At 40.0% G+C, this 22,482-nt stretch overlaps 1 protein-coding gene across 3 annotated transcripts in view; it reads left to right on the top strand.

The window, feature by feature from the left end:
• The window catches only part of IGF2BP3 (insulin like growth factor 2 mRNA binding protein 3), a 113,646-nt gene that overhangs the window by 79,502 nt on the left and 11,662 nt on the right, over positions 1–22,482 (top strand). For 2 of the 3 annotated variants that reach the window (XM_085050920.1, XM_085050919.1), the window contains 5 exons: positions 1,755–1,889; positions 2,448–2,570; positions 4,983–5,118; positions 6,976–7,107; positions 22,110–22,229. In XM_085050920.1, the coding sequence (XP_084907046.1) occupies positions 1,755–1,889; positions 2,448–2,570; positions 4,983–5,118; positions 6,976–7,107; positions 22,110–22,229 (646 nt within the window). The remainder of the gene's footprint in view (positions 1–1,754; positions 1,890–2,447; positions 2,571–4,982; positions 5,119–6,975; positions 7,108–22,109; positions 22,230–22,482) is intronic. The other variant, XM_085050921.1, reaches the window with a different exon arrangement.

The following is a 22,482-nucleotide window of genomic DNA, read 5'->3' as shown; positions in this document are numbered from 1 at the left end:
CAAGATGTGGTGGGGAAAAACCCTAAACAAAGAGCCTCTCTATCGCTCCTCACTATTTCTTACATCTTACCCCCCTCTCTTTTTGGAGAATGTGTTTGTTGCTACCAAGTTGCAGACCACACCAAAACACAGATTAAGGAAATGCACAGGAGGCAAAAAGCAAGCTGCTAAGTGACCTAAGGAGCTTAGGGCACTGGGGTCTAGAGACACTGGAAGAGATTTTTTCCAGTGCGTGTTAAATCCCTACCCACAAGGAAGAGCTCAGCACAGATGCAGAGGGAGGTGGGGTTCTTATTCCAAGAATTTTTCCAGGATACCCCTAAAGCAGAGAATTAAAATGCTGCCTTCAGCAGTCACTGGTGGGAGCCCCCAGCTCTGCAGTTGCAGCAGGCAGGACCTGGGAATGAGCTGTGTGGTCACTGAGGGGAGTGAGGGTGGGGGGGAGCCTCAGTTTTGTGAGTAGTTAATGAGGATAAGGGAGTCCCCTCTAATTACACCCCAACCCCCAACAAACAGGCTTTCCCCCCTCCCCAAACCCGGGATTATCATGGTGCTCCTTCCAACCTCTTGTCATGTTGTAGCCCAGGAGACTCTTTAGTGTGTTTAACAACGTAGATTTAAGAGATTTGTGGTGTCCTGACAAGACTTGGTTGTGATCTGTCTATGGGTAACCAATTTTTCAGGTGATATCTAAAACATCAAATTCTTGAACTATAAAAATCCTGGAAGATTGGCATAAGGAAAGCTTTTATATCTAAAAGAAGGGTGGGTAGAGCAGAAATAATTGCCAGTTGCTAACTTTACAGATATGCTGCTTCAAAAATTATGTTTTCATTGGTTTGGGGATTAAAAAAAAGAAATTTCATCTGCTTTCAGTTCCACCAAGGATTGCCATGAGTTTCTTACAAAATGCTGCATTGTGAAACAAAATGAGTTTTCAGTACTGGCAAGAACAGCATAAATAAAGGGGCTTCTTGAAAAGCAGCATGGTTGTTTCAGTTAGGGAAGAGCTATTACATGGGGGAGATGGGCAAAAACAAAAAGCAAAGCTGGAAAGAATGTGAGCTACAGTTATTGGCAGGGGAAAAGTAATATGCAAGGCATTGTCTTTATGCAGGTCATAACTCATTTTTGTTAAATTCTTAGAGCTACGTTAACCTGTTGTAGAACAATGCTAGTAGTTTTAGGGTGGTATAGTGTGGTGGAATAGAGGAAAGGTAATAATAGGACAAAATCAGGCTGGAAAAGAATAAGAAACTGCTCTTGAGGATGGATGCAAAATACTACCATGCTACTTGCTCACAGAGGAGTGCTGGGAAACTCTGCTGCTGAAGTAATTAAAGATAAGATGGGACGAAGCCTGACTGTCTGTAGCTGCACGGGCATTCCAAGTGGAGCAGTGGGGCTGGTAACAGAGCACTGGGAAAGCTCGAGATGTTGTCTTCAGGGATTTACCACAGATTGTCTGTCTAACAACTCCCCTCCATATCTTGATGGAAGTTTTTCCTGAGGAAAGGAGGGCCCAGTGTCCACAAAGATGGGGTTTAGCTGGTCAAATCAGGATAGAAGAAGCCCTTCATAACACACACAAATTGCTATTTAGGATATGTTTAAGTAGTTGTAAACTTTTCAAAATTAAACCACTAAAATATAATCATTGTTAGCTCAAAATACATTAGTTTTACAAGAGTTGGAAATACGTGAGGCTTGCCATAGAGTGCATGGTTACAGTTAGTGTTTTTCTTTCTTTCAAGAATTGATATTCATCGTAAAGAGAATGCAGGTGCTGCTGAGAAACCAATTACCATCCACTCAACTCCTGAAGGCTGCTCAACAGCTTGTAAAATTATTATGGAGATCATGCAAAAGGAAGCTCAAGATACTAAATTGTGAGTAGAAAGCATTTCATTGTGGAAACATTTAAAAATTCTGAATTTTTGCAGGCTCTATTTAAAGAAATAGTCTTTAAAGCTGTTAACACATGAATATTTACTGTTATCCGTATCTAAGTAGGTAAAGGAACTGAGACATTTTACCTTTCAGGACAGTCTACTTGCTTAATTAGCCCCAGCATGCATCTGATTTCAGTTGTTGTCTGGTTGTGATTTTGAGATGAACTGGAGCAAATATGGAAGTTTCTTGAGCAACTGACAGCTCTTAGTCAGAGCGAACATAACAAGTTGTGAGCTTTAAGATATCTATTTCTTCCCTCCCAACAGTTCTTGCTACTTCAGTCTGAGCTTTATTTAGCTCAAGATATGTTGCAATTAAGTTATAGGTGATAGTACTGACAAAAAGCCCATTGCACCTGGTCTTATTCTGCACCCAATGTAAACACGTGAATGGGAGTTGTGGATATTTCTATGAAAATAAAATTTATCCATAACAGTCATAACAGCTTGTGCTCTAGACTTCAAAAGTCTCACTAGATGTAACTTCCATTACAGTACAGAAGAAATTCCCTTGAAGATCCTGGCACATAACAACTTCGTTGGCCGACTTATTGGCAAAGAAGGAAGAAACCTGAAGAAAATTGAACAGGACACAGATACTAAAATCACGATATCGCCGTAAGTTTTTGGTGGCCTCATCTTTTGGTGAGATGTCTCAAATGGCAGCAATGCTGCTGTGGGACATTCAGGTACAGAGTTCTTAGAAAAACATTATGTGCGTTGAAGGCTGATATAACAGCCCTTTGGAGGCCTTTCCATCATGTGGATTAAACTGTTACTTAAGCTCAGTTAAATTTTATGTAAACAGTGAGTCTTCATTGTAAACTCAGTCAAGAGCAGGCCTAAAAATAACATAGGCTATATGGAGCCTGTTAGACTATATTTTAAGTGTCAGTTGTTTTTAACATATTATGCCATATGTAATGAGTGTTTGAAACTATAAGTCTGGATCAGTTCTGAGCTATGTGTGAAAATGAGTGAAATTAGTGATGTTTTAGTCTTTGGTGTATATTGAATTTTTGGACTAAAGGGAAAGAAATTGAGCAAATGAATACTGAAAAGGGTATTTTTGGTATAATTTCTGCCCCTCTTGACCACCAGCAACCAAACTGCAATATATTGGCTAGTCTGCTTCAAAGCAATAGCTTTTGGTCTGAGTTTGTGAGGATGACTGAGACCTGTTCAAATTTAGCTGAAATTAAACAGGAGTTTCCACCTCTACTGGAAATCTGTAAATCACTGATTAGATTAACATCTCTGTAGGAGCTTGGCAGTCAATAGTAGTTTTACCCTGGAGTAATATCTTCAGAGAACCTCCTGTTCTGAATAATGAATGCTCTGGCATGAACTTTCAAGCATTTGAAGACATCCTGGATTTGGCTTTAGCCAGAAAGGGTGAGAACAAGGCTTATAGGTTGTAGGAAGGGGAAAAAGTTTGGAAGACACATGAAGATGTATGAAGAGGTGCGAATACATGCAGGAGACAAAAAAAGTACTGCAGAAAATAGCTCAAATGAGGACAAGGAAGCTGGGAGTAAATGTGGCTCCTCAAAAAGAGGAAATCAAATTTGGATGAAAGCACCTGAGGCCTTCCTTAAAGGTGTGTAAGTGTTTATGGAATTAGTCTGAGGAAAAGAAACAAATCAAATAGAGAAAAACCATCCAAATAAGTATGCTTCAAGAAGAGATTTTCTAAGGTCGGCATACTTTCCTAAATGTATTAGCATAAACATTTTGTTTGCAAACAGCACACAGACTGTTAATGCTATTGCTTAAAAGGGGAAAAAATATGTACAGAGTAGATGGAAAAATGGTCCTCATTCCATGAAATCCACTTGTCTTTATTGATGACACAAATAACACATTGTCTGTAAACAGCTACAGAGTATTTTTTAATCTAACGAGTTAATGGTTTATTTGCATTAAAATCTTGGCGTCAAGATTGTATTTGTCATACTATGCCTAAAATAGCCCCCTGGAGTAGTCTGGTGCAATTAATACATAAATAAGAACATATATGCCCATTGATTTTGCTCTATCTAATTAGTCTTTCTCACGATCTCTTCATTTAGGCTTTTTGGTAAGCTTGTCCATATATTTAAAGTAAGGCAGCTGGTTTGGGCAAGTGCTTCCTCTCTTCTTTGGGGTGTTTTCTGCCACTTTCCTTCCTGAGGCAGTACTTCAGTGCTCATGCACTGGAAACTTGAGGGCTGCTTTGTGGATGTGTTTTGTGCTTGGCTGAGATGTGCAGGTTGCCACCCTGCCTGCTGTGCAAGAAGGCAAGGCCTTGGGTGCTGCTTCCTCTCTCCTTCCTGCCCTGGGCTTCCTCGCTCCTGCATCTTGCTCTGCACTTTGTCTTCACCACTTTTCTAGTACCTGGATATGCCATGGCTTCCCAGTGTGTTTATTCCATTTTACTGCAGTAAGCTAGCATTTCTTACTGAATAAAGCACTGGTTCAATGCTGTCACCCTTTCATTTTCCCTGAGGAGTTACTAGTGTTTTGCAGCAAATGTTGACTTGCACATAGCTCCTCTTTTTCCCATTTGGAGAGTTTGGAGGTTCTCCTGCAGTTTCACAGGGAGTTGGGCTTTTCTCCCATTTCCTTAAGGAACACACTATAGTTCCCAAGGAAAGAAAATGGGTTTTTTTAATGGTGTGTTTCTGGGATGTCTAAAAGGAATGTCTGGAGCCCTCTTCTGTTGGCAGTGCTGGCATGGAGTGTGAAGTGGGACACTGGTGCTCTGCCCTGCAGCTTGTGCTTGCACACAGCATGGTGGTTCCATTTTGTGCAGCACCTAATTATGTCTCAGCCATCCCATGCCAAACCTCGCTGTGGTGGTTTTTGTTGTGTTTCCTGTGAGGACAGAGCTTGTCCAGATTATCTGAACTGTGATTGAGCCCTGTTATGAATTGATACTATGCTCTTTGGAGGGCAAACTCGACACTCTAGGATGTTATCACAGTCAAATGATAAACCTGGATTATCTTCTTTGTTTGCTAATTAACTGTGCTTCTGTTTCATCTGCAGATTGCAGGACTTGACACTCTATAATCCGGAGAGGACCATTACAGTTAAAGGCAGTATTGAGACTTGTGCCAAGGCTGAGGAGGAAATTATGAAGAAAATCAGGGAGTCCTATGAAAATGATATTGCTGCTATGAATGTGAGTTTTATTAGGGTGTGGGCTCTTTCTGGAACTAAAACCACATTGGCTGTGAGGGACCCCTGGAGGTCACCTGGCCCAGCAGTGGGTTTGCTCAATATAGGCCCCACTTCAGAGTTAAATGAGGTTGTGTAGGGACTTGTCTTCTCCTTAACTTTTTCATGGATAGAAAGCCCACAGTGTCTCTGGGCAGCCTGTGCCATGTCTAACTCCTCTCATGATGAGATTTTTTTCTTAATATCACATCAGAATTTTCCTGTTGCAGCCTCTCTGTTGCCTCTTTTATTAATTTGTGGGCAAGGGTTTTTGTTATTTATCTCTGTGTGCTATTTTAATGGAGGCTTTTTCTGGCTCATTTTTGAGAGGGGAACTTGAATTAGAGAACATTTTTGAGAACTAGATTTAGATTGAGGAAATGAATGGGCATTTTACTTTTCTCTTGCTGCAAAAACCTGAAGGAGGGTGTGTTTGTGCTGTTGTGGTTTATGTGCTCTGGCTTGCATGTTTTTTAAAGCAGTGATTCAGTCTCTTCACTTAAGTAGCATAATAATGTATGGAAGAAGGATCTCTCCCATCTTAAATTATTTAATTTAAGAAGGCTTTATTAAAGCTTTTTTCTTGATATAGATGATAAAGGCATTTAGCTATTTGAAGATGATTGGTTATTATATAATGAAAACAACATACCTCATAAGTTTGCCAAAGTGTTACTAATGCATATTGGGAAATGATTGAGATTTTTGATAAGTCAGGAAAAGCTTTGTGTATACGTGTGTATCCAAATCTTATGGTCTGGGGTTAGACTGGAAATATTTTTTCAGTTTACAGTAGTCCTGACTTTCTAGATATGTGTGTTCTTCATGGATGTCCTGCCTAGTGGAGAGAATATTCTCCCCACTTTTCCCCTCTGACTCCCCCACACTAAGCAAATTGCAGTACATGTGCAATTTGAGGAACATGTGAGGAACAAAGTATTCAAAAGTGGTACATTTTTGTTTCACATAACAAGCAGGAACATGGGGTAAGTTAGAGACTGCATTGTTGTTTGACAAAGGTATGGAAAGCCAAACTACCTCTGTCACTGTATAGATTTCAAGTTTAGTTTGTAGTGATTATTAAGGTAGTTTTTGAGGTGGTGAAGTTTTGGGGTTTTTTGGTGTCTTGTGATTGACTTATCTCAATGGCCTGGGATGGTGTCTGTCCCTAGCTAAGATATTTCTAGAGCATATTCATGTTATTCAGCAATAAGCTGGAAGAGGGAAAAGGACACTGACAAGTTTTGTATCAGACAACAAATGCTTCCTACCATGCGATGCTGCTGCTTTTCTCTTGTGTGGTCAAGAAAGGGACATGCAACTTTTTAGTTGATCCTTTCCCAGCAATTGCTGGAGGTATCTCACTTCATCTTTTGCAAGGCATGGGAGGGAGAATGGGATTACAGTGTCACATATGTACTCCCCCAGTGTACAAAAAGTAGGGGTTTGTGCATGATCTTTCTGTGTTTCCACAGGGCTTTCTTCTTAGGATAAGGCCAAAACTATTATTGTTCTGATAATTTTGATCACTCTGAAAGTAAAAAGTACTGTTATCTGAATGTCTTGCAGTAAAGTTTGAAATGTGTTTTGCTGATTAAGTTGTAGCAAATTATTCCCATTTGCCTTTCCTGCTACATGTTTTTAATGTTATTGGTCTGTATATGCACCTGGGAAACAGGTTTGGTGAAGAGTCCTTTAGGTAATGGAGATGAAATTTATTTCTTTTTAAATAACATCCCAAAAGGTTAATAGCATATGCCAGCTAGAATTTTATTAAAGTTAATAACCAGGACTCTAAATCTTAACTTTTCTGCCATTGCAGCTTCAAGCACATTTAATTCCTGGATTAAATTTGAATGCCTTGGGTCTGTTCCCACCTTCTTCTTCAGGAATACCACCTCCCGCAGTGAGCGTTGCCTCCGCTGCTGCTGCTGCTTCATATCCACCATTTGGGGTAAGGGAAACTGATTTTGGATGGTTAGTTGGTCATACTAATCTGTACAATGCTGCTCTTCTAAATGAAGGAGACTGCCGCATTTTTTTGCCAAGTTACCTGGAAAATCTGGGAAGGGTGTTTTGCTAGCTGTGTTCTGTCATTTTTCTAAATGTTGTCTGTCTTGCTGCTCACACGATGAAAAATATTTCATGTGGCTGCAGTTGGGAGCAGGCATTAATTGCTTTTCTAGTGAAATGCTCAGTGGAACTGGAAAACAGTGCTGCTTAGAAAAGTGTTAGTGTTTATTTTATAGAGAGTTTGAATTACTGTGGAAAGAAATCTCACATTAAATATAATTCAAAAATTGCCGGCATTGGCAATTAATAACGCTAGTCTGCAATTTTATTCCTGTTGATATAGAAGGAAAAGAAATCTCTTGTTATAAAGTGGGATCAATATGCAGTTAAAATGTTTGTTTGAATGTAGCAGTTTTATAAATGTATAAGCCCTGTTGAAATGCAATACTACTAAATATATAGGATGTAAGTGACATTAATTAATCTCCAGAAGCTGTGATTTACTCGCCACTTTGATCTCTTTAAAAAAATCTGAAAATGTTTAGTAGACTCTTACTCAAATTCAGTGCTGATTAGTAATCATAAATGAGGACTTTTGCTATGGAGCAAAAAGTAATTTGTTGTGTCAGAAAGCTCCAGAGTTTGTCTGGAACTGAGATGGTGTTTTGCTATTTAAGAAAAGACAACCTCAGTACAAAGGAAGGTAATTTTTTCATCTCTTCCCTGTTCATGGTGGTGATGGTTATTGGCAACTCAGTGGAAGGTGAATTTTCAAAACAATTCTAACAAGTCTCTTAAGAAGTGGATGACAGAGCTTTACCAACTCTCTCTGACTTCATCCCCTTCTTTGCCCAACAGTGACATCTAGAGAGCTAAGTCTGAGACTCTTCATGAACTAAAGTTAAAATGCAGCACAACACACTGAACTTTATCAAATAACTCAAGTTTTATTGTACTAAGCAGTAGTTGTTGCCTAAATATTTTTCCCAGAGGAAGAAGCCAAGAGAAAGTCACTGCAAGGAACAGGAAAAATTGTACTCTTGTAGCATTGTTTGTGAGAATGAACAACTTTGGTGTTATGAATATATTAAGAACTATGTTGAGTAGAATAGTGGCTTTATCAGAAAAATGTTCTTCAATGAAAGCTACAACAGAAATATGTTTATACTCAGTTATTTACTGTCAATAGCAGAGCCTCTATTTATGACAAACAAATTCTCTCCCTCACAGTCTTCCTGCACTTCAATTAGCTTAGCAGACTAAACTAAACAATACAGGTTTCTCCTTCACTGAATCACATAAAATGCCATCTCTGATAATGCCTCCATTTATTTTTTCTTAGGAGGAACTATATGTGGTTTGTTAACAGTATATAACTTGTTTTATTGGTAATTAAAAGTGTGGCTTTTCCTTTCTTTTTACTCCAGATTTGCAAACTACTTTGCTATTCTTGAGATTCATACTGTAAGCCCACAGTTCTGTTCATCATTTGGTTTATTTTCATTTCTTTCCCACTTTTTCCCCTGTTGTTTTCTTTTTGCTTTTGCTTTAAATATGCACCTATACAGTGCTGAATTTGGTGATTACTCCTGTCTGTACCTCTGTTGCTAGTGCACCTTTACCTCCCAAATGCACCCTTTTTGGTCTGCTAAGATCTCTGGCAGTTTCCATGTTTCTGGAAACAGGATAATGGCAACATCTGGAAAAAAGCATCAAGCAACAAATGTTATTGTGTTAAAGTATAGAAACTGTGCAGCTGGAAAGACCACTGTCTGAACTCTTGCTTCTGTTCGTGCTCAGTGCTCTGAAATGGCTCTCATTGCATGCAGTCTAGGTGTGTGACAAGCTAACATGCAGAAAGAAGGGATAAACTCCCAGATTCAGAGGGGAGCTCCACCAGCTTCTGTGGAGGTTGGGGGTGGTACCAAAACAGCCCCTGAGCCAGATACTTAAGGGCTTCTAAAGCAAATGCACCAACAAGTAGAATTATCTCACCTGTTTGTACTTAGACATGCTGGTATTTGGAAAAGAGCAGGTGGTTCCCTGGGCTTCAGGTGAGTCAGCCCCTCAGATGACTTGGAGTGCCTGCTGCTCTCTGAGGAGAGAAAACGAGGAAAAGTATGAGTCTGTTCTTTTAATGGAGGCAGTTGTTCAGAAAACAAAGTTTCCATTTTGAAGACTTTTAAATCTTGCTTGTGTATAAATAAATTTTCTGTCACTTTTGAGTTTTACTCTCCTCTAATCTTTTTTCCTCTATTGGAACAGTTTTTTAGACAATGATTAAATAAGTTATTGGGGCATGCAAAAATAGAAAGAGAAAAGTCTGGCTAGTTTTTGAAGGAGAAATTGATACAATTTGAAAGGCTAAAGGTAACCACAGAGGGAGATCTAGGAGAGCTCATAAGAGATTTAAAAAATAAAATGAAATCTGTATAACTAAAAGAGGCTTTAGGGAAAGAAGGTCTTAGAAGAAAAATTAATGAAGAACTTCCAGGGAGACTTTATGTCCATTTACCTATGAGCTATTTGTTACCAAGTTCCTTGTTTTGACAAAAGCATTTGAGCAACCCAAGTGCCTTTACCTTGTTTTCCGTGCATGTCCTTTTATGCTTGGGAGTATGGATTAGCTGACATTGAGGATATCCATTTCAGGCAGCTGGAAATCCTTTCTGAAAACACTGCTGGTATCAGGGTGTAAAGAAATGTATCCTGCTGCTGTCCTGCTTAATTTTGTGTAGTGCAAATTTTGCCTTCAGCTCAGGGCTCCACAGGAGTGGCTCTTCCCTGTCTCCTGTTTGTTTGACTGAGCAAAGGTGTTTTCCTCCTCAGTTTCAGCTACACCATCAGAAGGGGCCTCTTGGCATCCAAGTGTCATTGAAGCCTGTGCTTGCAAGCCATACAGTGAGCCTTGGGACACCCCTGTTCTGTGTCTGAGGGTGGGTTTGAAGCTTTTGTTGTAATATCTTTGTGTGGACTCTTTCTTCACCTTGTTGTGGGGATGGACTTGCTTGGGGCTCTCCCTTGGGTCAGAAGAGTTAGGTGGGTGAGCTTTGAGCGTTTGCAGCAGGGTTTCCATATGGAGCTGATACTTCATATATTCTGCTTTCTAGTGACAAGGTGTTGCTGTGACCTTGTGTAGGACTTGTCCCCAAAGAAAGTGAAGTGTCATCTTAATTATTGAAACAATTATCTATCACATTCCTGCTGCTGCATTTTTATATGGGTGTAAAGAGGAAAAACCTACGTAGTAGACAGATCTAGGATTTTGTTACAGTGCCAGAACTTAGTGACAGATATGAACACTCATACATACAGCTGGAGCCAAGTGTTCCTAAAACATTCAGTACTCAGGAGCTTGGGACTGAGTAATTAAATAGATTTAGCTGTGTTAACATGCTTCATCCTATCCCTCTTCATGCAAACATTTAAGACATTTGACAAGAGCATAAACAGCTGTTTCAGGCACAGTCTGGTATCAAATTTAGGAGATGGTGAAGTTTGCATTTAATTGGGTCTGGACTGGGTCACATTCAGGAGAATGCTCTCCATGTGACTCAGAGACCTTATTCCATGATGGTTCACAGTGATGTACAACACCAAAGCCTCATCTAATTTAATCTAACAAGGTTCAGATTAAATTAGATTAAATTAATAATCTGGGTGTTACTTTCCTCTTTGTACTGACAGTGAAGTTCCCACAGGAAGGCAAAAGTTGTCCTTGGTACTTGTCTGGTGACAGATATAAACATGCATGTGGCACATGTCCATTGTATGAGGCTAACAGTGTCTGAGCACCACAAACAGTGCAGGCTAACCATCCAATTTTTTGTATTTTTACCTATTGCTAGCAACAATTCTTGATATTGCAATTGTATAATTTATTTGCAGAGTCCAAGCTCTGTTTGCCTGCTCAAAGCACTCATTCTATGCAGTCACTGAAAAAGGATGCAAGGGAATTGCATATTGTATTTCAGTTCTTAAATTTTCCTCTCTCTTTTTGCAAAAATCCAAGATATGTTTTTCTCTGGACTCCTAAAAGACAAACAAATCAGAACATGTGAGAATCATTGAAATGTTTTAAGGTTTGAGGAAAAAGTAGGACATAAATGTCTCAGTTGAGAGTATTAAGAGTTAAATTTTTTTTTTAACTGTCAAATGGGCATGATTTTACTCTTATGATCCTGGTGATATGATCAAACTAATGGTGGGGTTTTTTGGCTCATCTGTGCCTTTGTGTGACCATACTAAGGAGCAGTAGCTCCTCTGTGCCTATTTGCAGCTGATGTCTTGTCCAGCTGCTTTTTTTCCTGGAAAGACCACCAATTTCTGTTTATCCTTAAATCTTTCTCCTTAGCTTCACACTTGAATGCTTGTGTGTGTTGCAGCCCTGACACAATTGCAAAGAGCTTTGTTAGTCTGCTCACTGTCACTTGCAACAAATGTCACGACCTGAGCACCTGCACAAAGCACTGGGATTTGTGTGAGGAGGAGAGTAAGGTTCTGCAAAAGGCAATAGAACTCATGCTTATGTTTTCCAGAAGATATGTTGCCACAAAACCAAAATGTTTTAACAAGTATCCCAGCCAAACTGCTTCAGATTTAGTGTTGTACTGCTCAAAGCTGTTTTGATGGAGTTATTGCTTCTGTCTTGTGAACTGTGGGGAGAATCTGCACATACTTGTCTCTCAAGAATAGAAGTTTGTTCTCATGCAACACTGAAGGTTTTAAAGTTCCAAACAAACAAGAAATCCTTATCTTAAAGTCCAACTGTGTACAGTCATGCAATTAAATACACCTGGCCCACCTACTGGGGTTAAGTGGGTTGCACCTTTCCTTTTATAATTGGAACTTTGCATGTTGAATTTTGCATCCAACCGCATTTCTTTTGTAGCCTTTGGGTCTGAAATTTGGCACGCCAAGGGCTTTGGGGAAGAAGGGCTAACCTGTGGAGACTTCATCCTGCCCTTGAATGCCCTGAAACAGGGTGGTAGAATTAATTCTGTCTCATGGCAGATAAACTCAAACATAAAGTAATGTGAGAAGTAAATGGCTTTTCTCCATAGGAAGAGCTCACACCAGGTGCTCTCCTGCATCTGTAGGGTCATGGAAGAGATACATAAACTTCTGCCATGTGAAAGTTAGCTAAGATGAAGAGATGCTTCTCCACTTGCAGTGGAAATGCTTTCTTTGCTGGTCTTTTTGGACACCCATTGTAGCTTCTTGAAGCTCTGCTGTCAAAAAAAGCACTCATTCTAACCTTTCCTTTAACCTCACAGTAAATTTTCAGGTTATGTGATATGCATACAGGCTTGTAGGAAGGAAGGAGGGGGGGAAAAGGCAATTAAAAAAAAAACCAAAAAACAAAGGAAAAGGTAGTTTCCTACAGTAAACAAAACCAAGAAATCAAACCACCTTTTTCTGATGACAACAAAAGTCTTGTACAGCTAGGCTGATAGGTTGCTTTCCTTTATTCTTTTTTGCCATCTCTTGAAGGTTTTTGTTGCAGGTGAGGAACATGCCCATGGAAAACTTTCTCCTTAGAAGATGTTGTGGTCAAGAGAAAGATTCCTTCTTTATTCTCCACTCATTTTCTTACACAATAATAGCAAAGAAGACATCTTCTATATTGCATAGAAGTAAGAGAAGAAATAACTGTATTGTGCTTTCGGCAGGAAAGAAAAGTAATTTAAAATGAAAAATTGCTTCATTGAGGGCCTTCATTTGATGCCCTGAGCATAGATGAGAAAGACAAGGAAGAGGAAAAACTGTCCTGTGTTTCCAGGTACTTTGACTCTTACTTGGTGAAGTTGGGCTCCTTTGGATGTCTGGGTCTGATAGGATTAGCTTGTGCCACTATTCCGTCTGACCTACCCAGAGGCAGCAATGTCTGTACATCTATAATGTGTGTAGTTGCAAGTGGCTTTGCCCTAAATTGCCCAGCTTGTTAAACAGTAGATGATTTTGTGAAGAGCTGTCCTACAGCCAAAAGAGGATCTGGTTTGGGGGGTGTAGAAGGATTTGTGAGTGTTTTTACAAAATGATTTTATGTCAGTGAAATTAGAACCATACATGTGCAGCACATGCAATTTTGAGGAGGGCACTATAGGACAACAGCATTGTCTGAAAAAATCTACCAGCTAATTAGATTTCTTTTGAAGACTGTAACCTCAGTGCCTTGAAATACATCTTTTCTGATGCTTAATTTCTTACATTCATTAATGATGCATTTTTGACAACTAAAAAATTTGCTTCATGGTGTGTAACACTGTGAGATTGTTTCTGCCCTGTGGAGAAAATGGATGGTCTTCCCACTAAGTTGAAAGTCTCCTGCTCCTGCCATGCTGTGATGGCAGAGGCACGTGTCCAGAGCAGTCAAACTATTCTGCCTCTGGAGATGGACCATCCCCACCGTAAGGGAAGAAAAAATGCAATTGGCACCATATGATGTACAAAGATCTGGCAAGTCAGTCATATTTTTTTGATGTATTGAAGCCCCCAGTTATTCTTAATAGCTTACTTTATGGTTGTGAGGTCCTCATAATGCAAATAACATCACTTGTTAACTAGAAATCCATGCTTTTTAAAATAAAAATTGTTTCTTCTTCACTGCAGGTTTGAATACTTGTAGAGATATTTGTAGTTTCTTGGAACAAGAGAATTATGATTTTTGTTGGTTCCCTGCTCTCATATTCTTATGGGAAGATTTAATCAGCGCTCCCTTGATCATCTCAGATTCTCAAGCTTTAAGTACCAGGCTCAACACCTTCTGAATGTTAAACTATATGGGAAATTGAGTTCCTTAAGGTGCCAAATATTTTGTTACTAGAGTGTACTGAGCTCCTTCAGGCCAGAAACAAAAGTAGGTCAAGTACTCATTCTGTTGTATCTGGCTCCATCTCTGGTTTGTTTGTTAAACATGATGGAAAAATAAGTGATCTTTGTGTTTACACAACCTGTTTCTCTGGCAGCTGTCATGGAATCTGAGAGCAGTGCCTTTATAAACCAGAGCTGATGAGAACCTGCATCTTCCAAAGCCACTGACTTCATGGGCAACTTCTATGAGTTGGGAGTACCCATGGGGCTACTGTGTCACAGCTATGATTTTTGAAGTGGAAGTGTTTCTATACATACACTTTTTGGTGGTCATACAGTGTTGCAACACTGAATACCTATGCTTGCTGCTTGTGAATGACCAGCAAAATTCCTGCTTACATAGCTTCACAATCTGTTCCTTATGTTGATTTCTGATTTTGGCTGTCTATTCTGAATAAAAGGTGGCAGATTGCTTTTTTTGGCATCGTGGCCAGTCAGATTTTGCAAAAACAAAAAGTTCATGCCATGTTCAGAAATATGTCAAACCAGTTCCTGCTTGTGAAATGCCTTATAACCAGTCTGCCAGAAAATGTTCCTTCTCTGCTTCTGTGATTTCTACTCCCTTGTTCCTAGCTAGGCTCTCATGTTGGAAACACTTCTGATAGATGTGGTCCTTTTAGTGACTTCTAGCAGGCTAGGAAGTTTCCCATGTCTTGCCAGTTAAAAAATGGTGATGAAAAGTACTAAATTTGAGAACAAAGAAGTGGAATGAGTAGTACTAAGTGAAATGATTTTAGTACCATCTCACTTAAGGTACTGACCATTATGTAAGAACCAGCTGTCTCTGAGTTTCAGGTGTTGAAAGTACATTTGTCCCTAAAATGGAAATGCAGACTGGAGTCACTTCTTAGATTTTCAATCAAGAGGAGAGGGCCAGCTCAGCTAGATGGCTGGAGGGTCCCCACATGTAATTTCTGGGGCTGACTGTGGGGAAAAGAGATAAAGCTGCATGTCCTTGCCATGGGCTGTGTGTCCCAGAAAGGGTCATGCCCTTGGTTCATTTAGTGACACGAGTGTTTCTCACATAATGCAGCAGTTACAGGGTGAAAGGGAGCGGCTCTGCTCTGAACACAGAAGGTTTCTAGCCCACAGCTCAGATGGTGGAAGGAAGTGGTGGAGCCTCTGGTCACATCTGAAGGTTGCTGCAAATGTGATGCTGAAGTTGCTGTGGCGGAGTTCCTTGCAGTGCTTGGAAATCCTCCCCACTACTCCCATGCCTAGGATTAACCTGGGGTTCACGGGCAGGTAAAAACCTGGGTGGATGGTGGCTGTACAGTTCATACATGGGAATGTGAGCAATGTTTTGGGGTGTGCAGATCAAAGTTAAAAATATGCATTGCTTCTTTTAAATTGTTTTCTACCTCTTGACTGACTGAATTCAGCAGTGCAGGACTCTTCTGAGTGTGGTCCTGGCTTTTCAGGCGGTAAATATGGCAGAAAGTTTTAGACTCGCAGTACAGACCTAAATCTGTTTGAAATAAACCCAAAAAGCTTGGAGAGCACAGGGAGTTCAGGCCACAGTTTGTTGATCTGCACTGGCAGCAATGCTTCAGCTCAGTGATTGTACAAGATGGTGTACAAGGTACCTGCAAGGACGTTTGTAAAACTGTGGATCACAATAGACCTGTCCACTAAAACTTTGATGTCCTTAATGAGCCCCTTGTTTCCAATGAAGGCTTAAACTTTTAGCATTAGTAATGAATACACTAGGATTTCTTTCACTGTCAACTCAATCTTATTTCTTATCAATGCATTGAATCCTACTAGAATGTCTTCAAGGATACTTGGCTTAATGCTCATTTCCCCTTGCTGCAAGTTTTTATTGCTAAATAAAAGCACTTAATGTAGCTGTGGGCCAGGATAATTCTTCACAGTACATTGCAAAAACATGGTTTAAATTTTGGCTTTGGATCTGGTACAGGGTTTGAATAATTTGATACCTCACTTCCTGACAAAACTCAGGGTATTCTGAAGACTGAATGAGTTGTCTGTAAATCTGTCTTGTCTTGGTAATCATGACTATTGGGAAGGGGGAAAATGGCAAAAAAAGAAGTTTTTAATGCAGTCACCTTCTGTCTGTATTCATTTACTTTTATGAAGTGGATTTGTTTACTATGTTAAAAAAACTAACCAAAACTGGTATCCCTCTAGGCTAGATGGTAGGTCCATGCAGTCTTAAAAGAGTTTTTAATTATTTCCCTCAGAACTAAAAAACCTGATGCTGACTCGAAATGGGTAACATAACTTTGTGACTTAAAATAAATGTCTCATGCTAAGGTAATTCATTTGCACAAAATGTAACAGGCTTAGAAACCAGCAAAGATCTGATTCTTCTCCCATTCATGTCTGGCTTTAAAGCCTATTTATTTCAGTGGGTACAATATTTTTAAAGATTTACAGCCGTATCCCAAATGTTGCCAAGGATTTACCAACCACATGCATTTGATGGAGCAAGGGGTCTATGGAGACACTTACGCACAAGACTGGAAAAAATTTTGTACTGTTGGCAGGCTTGCAGAAAATGACTGAGATTAATGCTCAAATTAACTTGAGGGACATAAATAACAAACATGCCCCATTATGAGCCCTGCCATGGGTAAGATCACATAGTACACTCACAGACTGAGGGAGCTGTGGACTGACCTAGCAGCAGCATCACCACCCAAAATCAAGAGAGGAAGGAAGAACCGAGGAGGCAAAACTCTGTTGGCTTTTCTGTGTATTGTTTGTTGTCTTGTATTGTTGTTTGGTTTGTTTTTCAAATGTCATTCTCCACATAGAATGTCTACTGCCCCATCTGTAGTGGTTTGGGATCTGCTTTTTTATGTACCACCTTCTACCTGGAGGATCACAGCTTTCTTTTTCTGAGTTTTTATTCTTGCCAGGCCGTGCTATGGCTGTTACCCAAGTGTGAGATAAGGGGGAATGCTTTTCCTTCTGACAATCTATCAGGTGAGGGAAAGCTCTCCTTCTGTGTGGTTTTCTGCAGTTTGTAGGACTGATGCACCAGGAGTTGGTAGAAAAAATTATAACAACCTTGTCCTAAGGGCAGTTGGTCTCCACAAATCTTTCTAACCCCGCAAGCAAGAATTGCAGAAAGAAGGGTGAATCTGCAAATTTTCTTGGCTGGGGAGTCTTCAGCTCCTAGCTCTGGTGTGGAGTAATAGCCCTCGTGCTGAAGGACAAGTGGCAATATCCCAAGCAGGGGAAGAACCTCACTCCTGCTGAGGCTCTGGAAACCAGGAAATGATGGCTGTGCTAAGCCAGTTTCCTAAGAGTTTACGTGGTAGGGTTGGCAGCCAAGGGGAAAATCTTCTGTAGGGCTGCAGTGTCTGGCTGGAGTGAAGGGGATAATCCTGATTCTGCTTGCAGTGCAGGGGCTCCAGGTGAGACCAGCATAATGGGGAAGCAGCCAGGGTTTACAGAATTTACCAATGGGATGGAGGTCCTGGGAATTTAAAAGAGAACAATTGAAAAATAAAAAAATAGTTGGTATGGACTGTTAGGCAAGGGACAGATGGCTGGTGCTCAGGGACTTGCAGGAGGTATGGAAAGAGATGTATCCAAGCTGCTCCAGGAAAAAGAGTTGTATTTGTATAGAAAGTCAGAGCTGATGGTGTGCTGCAGCAGTTGCTTAGTGTCATCCAGTGGGGTAGATTAATTTCCATCTCTGTCTCATTTTCAATCATGATTTAAATGAGCAAGCAGGAAATCTGATTTAAGTTGACTTATCAAATTTTACATGTGTACTTTAGTTACCTTTCTGAAAGCCTTAGAGTGGTCTGTACATCCACAGCTACTCTTTGCTAACAATGAACATAGCTTTCTATTTATGCAAGTACACTGTTTGCCATTTGCTTTGGGTAAGGTATTTTTTCCATTTTCTTTTAAAAAATGATGAATGGTGCTTTTCTTATTTGCTTGATTAATTTTAACTTCTGATTTTCATCAGGCAACATTTGGATGGAAATTGGAATCCAATTAATGAACAAAACCCATATTTAAAATTGTTTTCCTTAGTTAAATGTGCTGGATATAGACAAAAATTCCTTATCAAGCCTGTTTTGTGACTAAAGCAGACTGATTTTTGCAGAAACAAAGGAAGTATTTCCAGATGTTTATTAACTGAATTAATTGTTTCTGGTCACCATGAAGAATCTGTTTCTTATATCTAAGAAACCTTGGTTTCTGGAGCTCTTTTCTTAAAACACCCCCCCCCCCCAAAAAAAACCCCACAAAACCCTAGAACCACCTAGATTCTCCATCTAAGTGAACATCTCAGTAGTATCTGTGTGCCACAGCTACGCAAGACAAACTTGTCTTATTAGGATGGACTAGCCATGAGCCCACACTGCAAAAATTGGTGGGCTAGAGGAGGTGGTCTGTGCATCACAGATACTGGAGATGGTTACTCACAAGTTAGGGTGGGTGTATGGGCTATACATCATGGTGAAATTAGGTGCTACTTTAAAAGATTTTCTTTCCGTATTCCTGTCAGTTCCCAGAGCTGGGCTGACTTAGAATAAAATATTTTCATATGTGGGGAAAAAATAAACTGAATGGGGAATAGCAGAAAATTGTCCAGGAGACCTTACTCTTGTCAAAAATATATACACATACATATTTTAGCTTTTAAATTATATGTTTAAGCAAACTTGGCTTTAAGGGAGTGAACATTGAAGCTCAGATTTCACAGTGTAGGAAATCAGTTCCCTAAATTTAGTGCTTCTAACATATGTTTAAGATCTAGGAATCTATTTCTGATATAACTCATGTTAGGAGTTCCTGGAAAGCTCTGTGACTTATGTGGCATGGCATGGGTAAGATTAAATTATAGCTGATTTTCTTCCACCCTGAGATCCCCAAAAGCATCTGTAAGATTGATGGGTGGTGTAGTCATTGCATTATGTTTTGATGTGTTTCTTTTGGAGGATAGTCTTCCAGTAAATACAAAAGGATTTAAAAATTATTGTGGGTAAGGAAATGGACAGATAGTAATTTGAACTTGGTGTTGTAATACTCTCAAAAGCCTTAGAGTTCATTTCTGCCAGAAGAAAAAAAGAGCAGTATGGTTTTTGAGAGGTTAAAAATCAGCCTGCATAACATAATTTCTCTAAATCCTGTGTGATGTTATATTGGAGATGAATTTGGTTATATCTATATGCCAACGTGCACTTCAGACAAGAACTTTAAAAATTCCAGTGTATGAACAGTTAAATATTTACAGATTCTCCACTGTTCCTTAATAAACATATATCACTATTACCCCAAAATGCAAGTTTAGTGTTAAAGAACCTCAGTCACTCACATAAGAAATTATATTTTAAAAGTCCTTTAGGAAAAAACGAAGTTGAAAAGTATCAAAAAGTCAAAACTATGAGGAGGGATGGGAGGAGGATGCTGTACTGTTAGAAAGGCACATGTCCATCCTCTGTCTTCTGTTGCCTTTGCTGCCCATGTTTTGTATTTAAGGGTGAGGCAGCAGAAAGGAATTTCAGTGGTGAATTGAATCTAGCCAAGAAAGTGGCTTGAAATCAAGCTTTGGGAAGAAGAGGGGAAAACTGATCGGCAGGCAGATGGGCAACAGAGGGAAGGCAGGAAATATATGCAAACAAAAATAATGACGTTTGATTTGTTTCTATGGTACAGAAATGTTCCTGGAGGTGGGTTTAGGTAGAAGCTGTGTAAATTCTTGAAAACCAAGTCAAGTTACATGTTTGATTTGCAGCAGTGTTGTACAAATTAGCTGGGAGAGGGTGGCTGGAGAAGTATGTGAAAGGGAAAGCTTCAGCAGTGGACTTTTGAAGGAACTGGAGCATGTGTGGACAAGTGAATGTAGAGGTCAACAAGAGGACCAAGCAAGGGGAGGGTTAAGCTGTCAGGATTGGAATGAGGGGTTGTCTCTGCACCCAGTGTAATGCGTCCTTGCAATGAAACTAGAAAAACCTAAATTCTTCATGAACTTGTAACCATTTAGAAACAGTTTTCTGAAGTGGAAAGTTCAAGTGAGTACTACAGTAGCATTTCCAAATTACTGGAAATCTTGCTGGGTTCACAGTGAACATGTAAAAGGACTTACTATGACAACACTCAGAATGTTTGTAATAATAGAAGGAGAATGTGAGTAATCTTTTGGAAAGTGGTTTAACATATATACTAAAGTGACTGGTATCTTTCATTACAAATATGTAGTTCTAGGGCATAGTTTTGAGATCATTTTAAACTGATCTGTAGGAAGATTAAAAGGGGTGCTCCCACCTTTTCCTATTCCCTGATTGTTGTTGCTTCCTCCCTTGGCCCCAGACTGCCACTTATGTGGTGCTGTGGTTATTGGGGTCAGGGACTCACTGCCTGCCTTACAAATCAGCTGGATCTGCAATCCTGCTCCCCTCAAAGCACACAGGGCAGTGGGGAGGTGGGTGTGGAGGGATGCATCCACGTGGACTTAAACCACCATGAAATGCCTGTGAATCATAATGCCTGGTATGTGTGAAAACACAGGGTAAACTGTACAACTGTTGCAATCACCTAAAGTGTTCCTGTTTCCAGTATCCTATTTTGGGGTTTCTTCACCTGGTACATGGAGCTGTGCCTGGAATTTGTATTCCCCGAGGTTACAATTGACTTGTGTTTACCGAAAATGAAGTGGTAAAACTTGGAAATGAGCATTTTGTTCTGATTTGTTTATGGTTAATGCAGTGGGACTTTGCTTCCCCTTGAAAGAACTTACTGAAATTTAAAAATAAGTGGGGATAGTGTATTCAGGATTGCATCTGCTTTTTTTGCTTTGTGTTGCATGTAGCAGTGTGGGGTTTTTTTTCTGAAAATATCATAGAAAAAGCTGCTTTGGTGAGCTTCTGTATGTGAGTCTGCATCCTTACCAAAATATACAAGTGAGTAAAGCTAAATGAGCATGGTTGTTCCCACATGCTCTGCTTGCTGGTACTCGGTGCTGGTCTGCCTGGTGGGTGCTGAGAAAGCAAGGATGAGGATGTCTGCATCATCTCAAAACACCTCTGCACGAGAAGGGCTCATTGGCTTTGTCTTATTGAGGATGAGCAAAACAAATTTTGAAAATACATAAGAGGGCTACACAGGAGGAGAAAAGCTCTAGAAGGAGAGGTGTAGTATCTTAAATACCTCCTAGTTCAAAGAAAGGCTTGTGTGAAACACTTTTGAGAGGCAACCCTGGGGGAAATGGATGGATCAATGGTACAGGAGCGTAGTGTGTACCCAGTGGTGCTCTCTCTGCCTGAGACAGGCCCTTCTGAGGCTGGTAAAATAGTTATGACTTACTGTGGCATATGCAACCCTGTGGTTTGATCATTGCTATGCAGCATGTAGACAGGATCTCAAGTATTATGTCATGCTCTCCACCTGGGGTGTCTGCTTGAAAGCAACAGGAAGATGCAGTGATGCCTGATATCCAGTGGGTGCAACACTGGGTTCCTCTCACTTTTAAGAAACATGGTGTTTAATTTACTAGCCTGCGTGAGGACTGCTGCCAAGGCTCCAACTGTTGTATAATGTTACACAGGAGGAATCACTGGCAGATTTCAAGCTGGCTATCATTCCAGATCACTCCCACACAAAGGAAATTGTAGCATATATGTATGTAACTCCGAAGCTTTTTGTACTGCTCTCAGCACAATCTAAAATCAAAAATATAACTAGGGAAACTAGAAAGACTTTGCCTGCTCAGGCTGTAGCCCCTCTGCTTATAGTAGCCTCACCTGCAGGGTCTTGCATGCGGAAGAGAATCCAGACAGCACAGGTAAGAGTGAAAGCCTTGCAAAGAAGCAACGCCTCAATTGTTTTTTAAAGTTCTAAACATTAAAATTGTGAGTATTTTATATGAGATGAAAGAATCCTCTTTTGGCTCAAACTGATTTTCATGTTCTGTGGATTTTGTGATTCCCAGAAAAAGCCAGACCCTTAATATTCAGACATCACAGGGGGAAATAAGATTTCCCCCTCATTTCCATGCATGCCTGTTCCGTACCCATTTTCCTGTCAGTCTGATTCATAATGTTCAAAAACATTCACTGCATTTTTCCTTCTTCCCCACAGCAACAGCCCGAGTCTGAGACTGTTCATCTGTTCATCCCAGCCTTGGCAGTTGGAGCTATTATTGGCAAGCAGGGACAGCACATCAAACAACTTTCTCGTTTTGCAGGCGCATCTATTAAGGTATTATTACACCAACTATAACTTTCTGCCTATTCTACGTGACACTTTCAGCAAGTTCGCACAAGCCGTGCTTTCATGAACATCCTCCCCCACTCCATGCCTAGAATGTGATGTGATAAATGGTACATTTGTTTATAAATCATCTTTTAATCTTCCTTGAGACAAGATAATTAGAAGCATGTTTTCAAACGTCTCCTGAGGTGTGAAATATAAGCTGCAAAGAAAACTACTTTGGTGGTCTTAGAAACAGACT

The sequence above is a fragment of the Lichenostomus cassidix genome, chromosome 2, assembly GCF_008360975.1.
Source record: "Lichenostomus cassidix isolate B80296 chromosome 2, HeHo_3.0, whole genome shotgun sequence".
NCBI classification, from domain to species: Eukaryota; Metazoa; Chordata; class Aves; order Passeriformes; family Meliphagidae; genus Lichenostomus; species Lichenostomus cassidix.
This window is presented reverse-complemented; position numbering and strand designations above follow the sequence as displayed.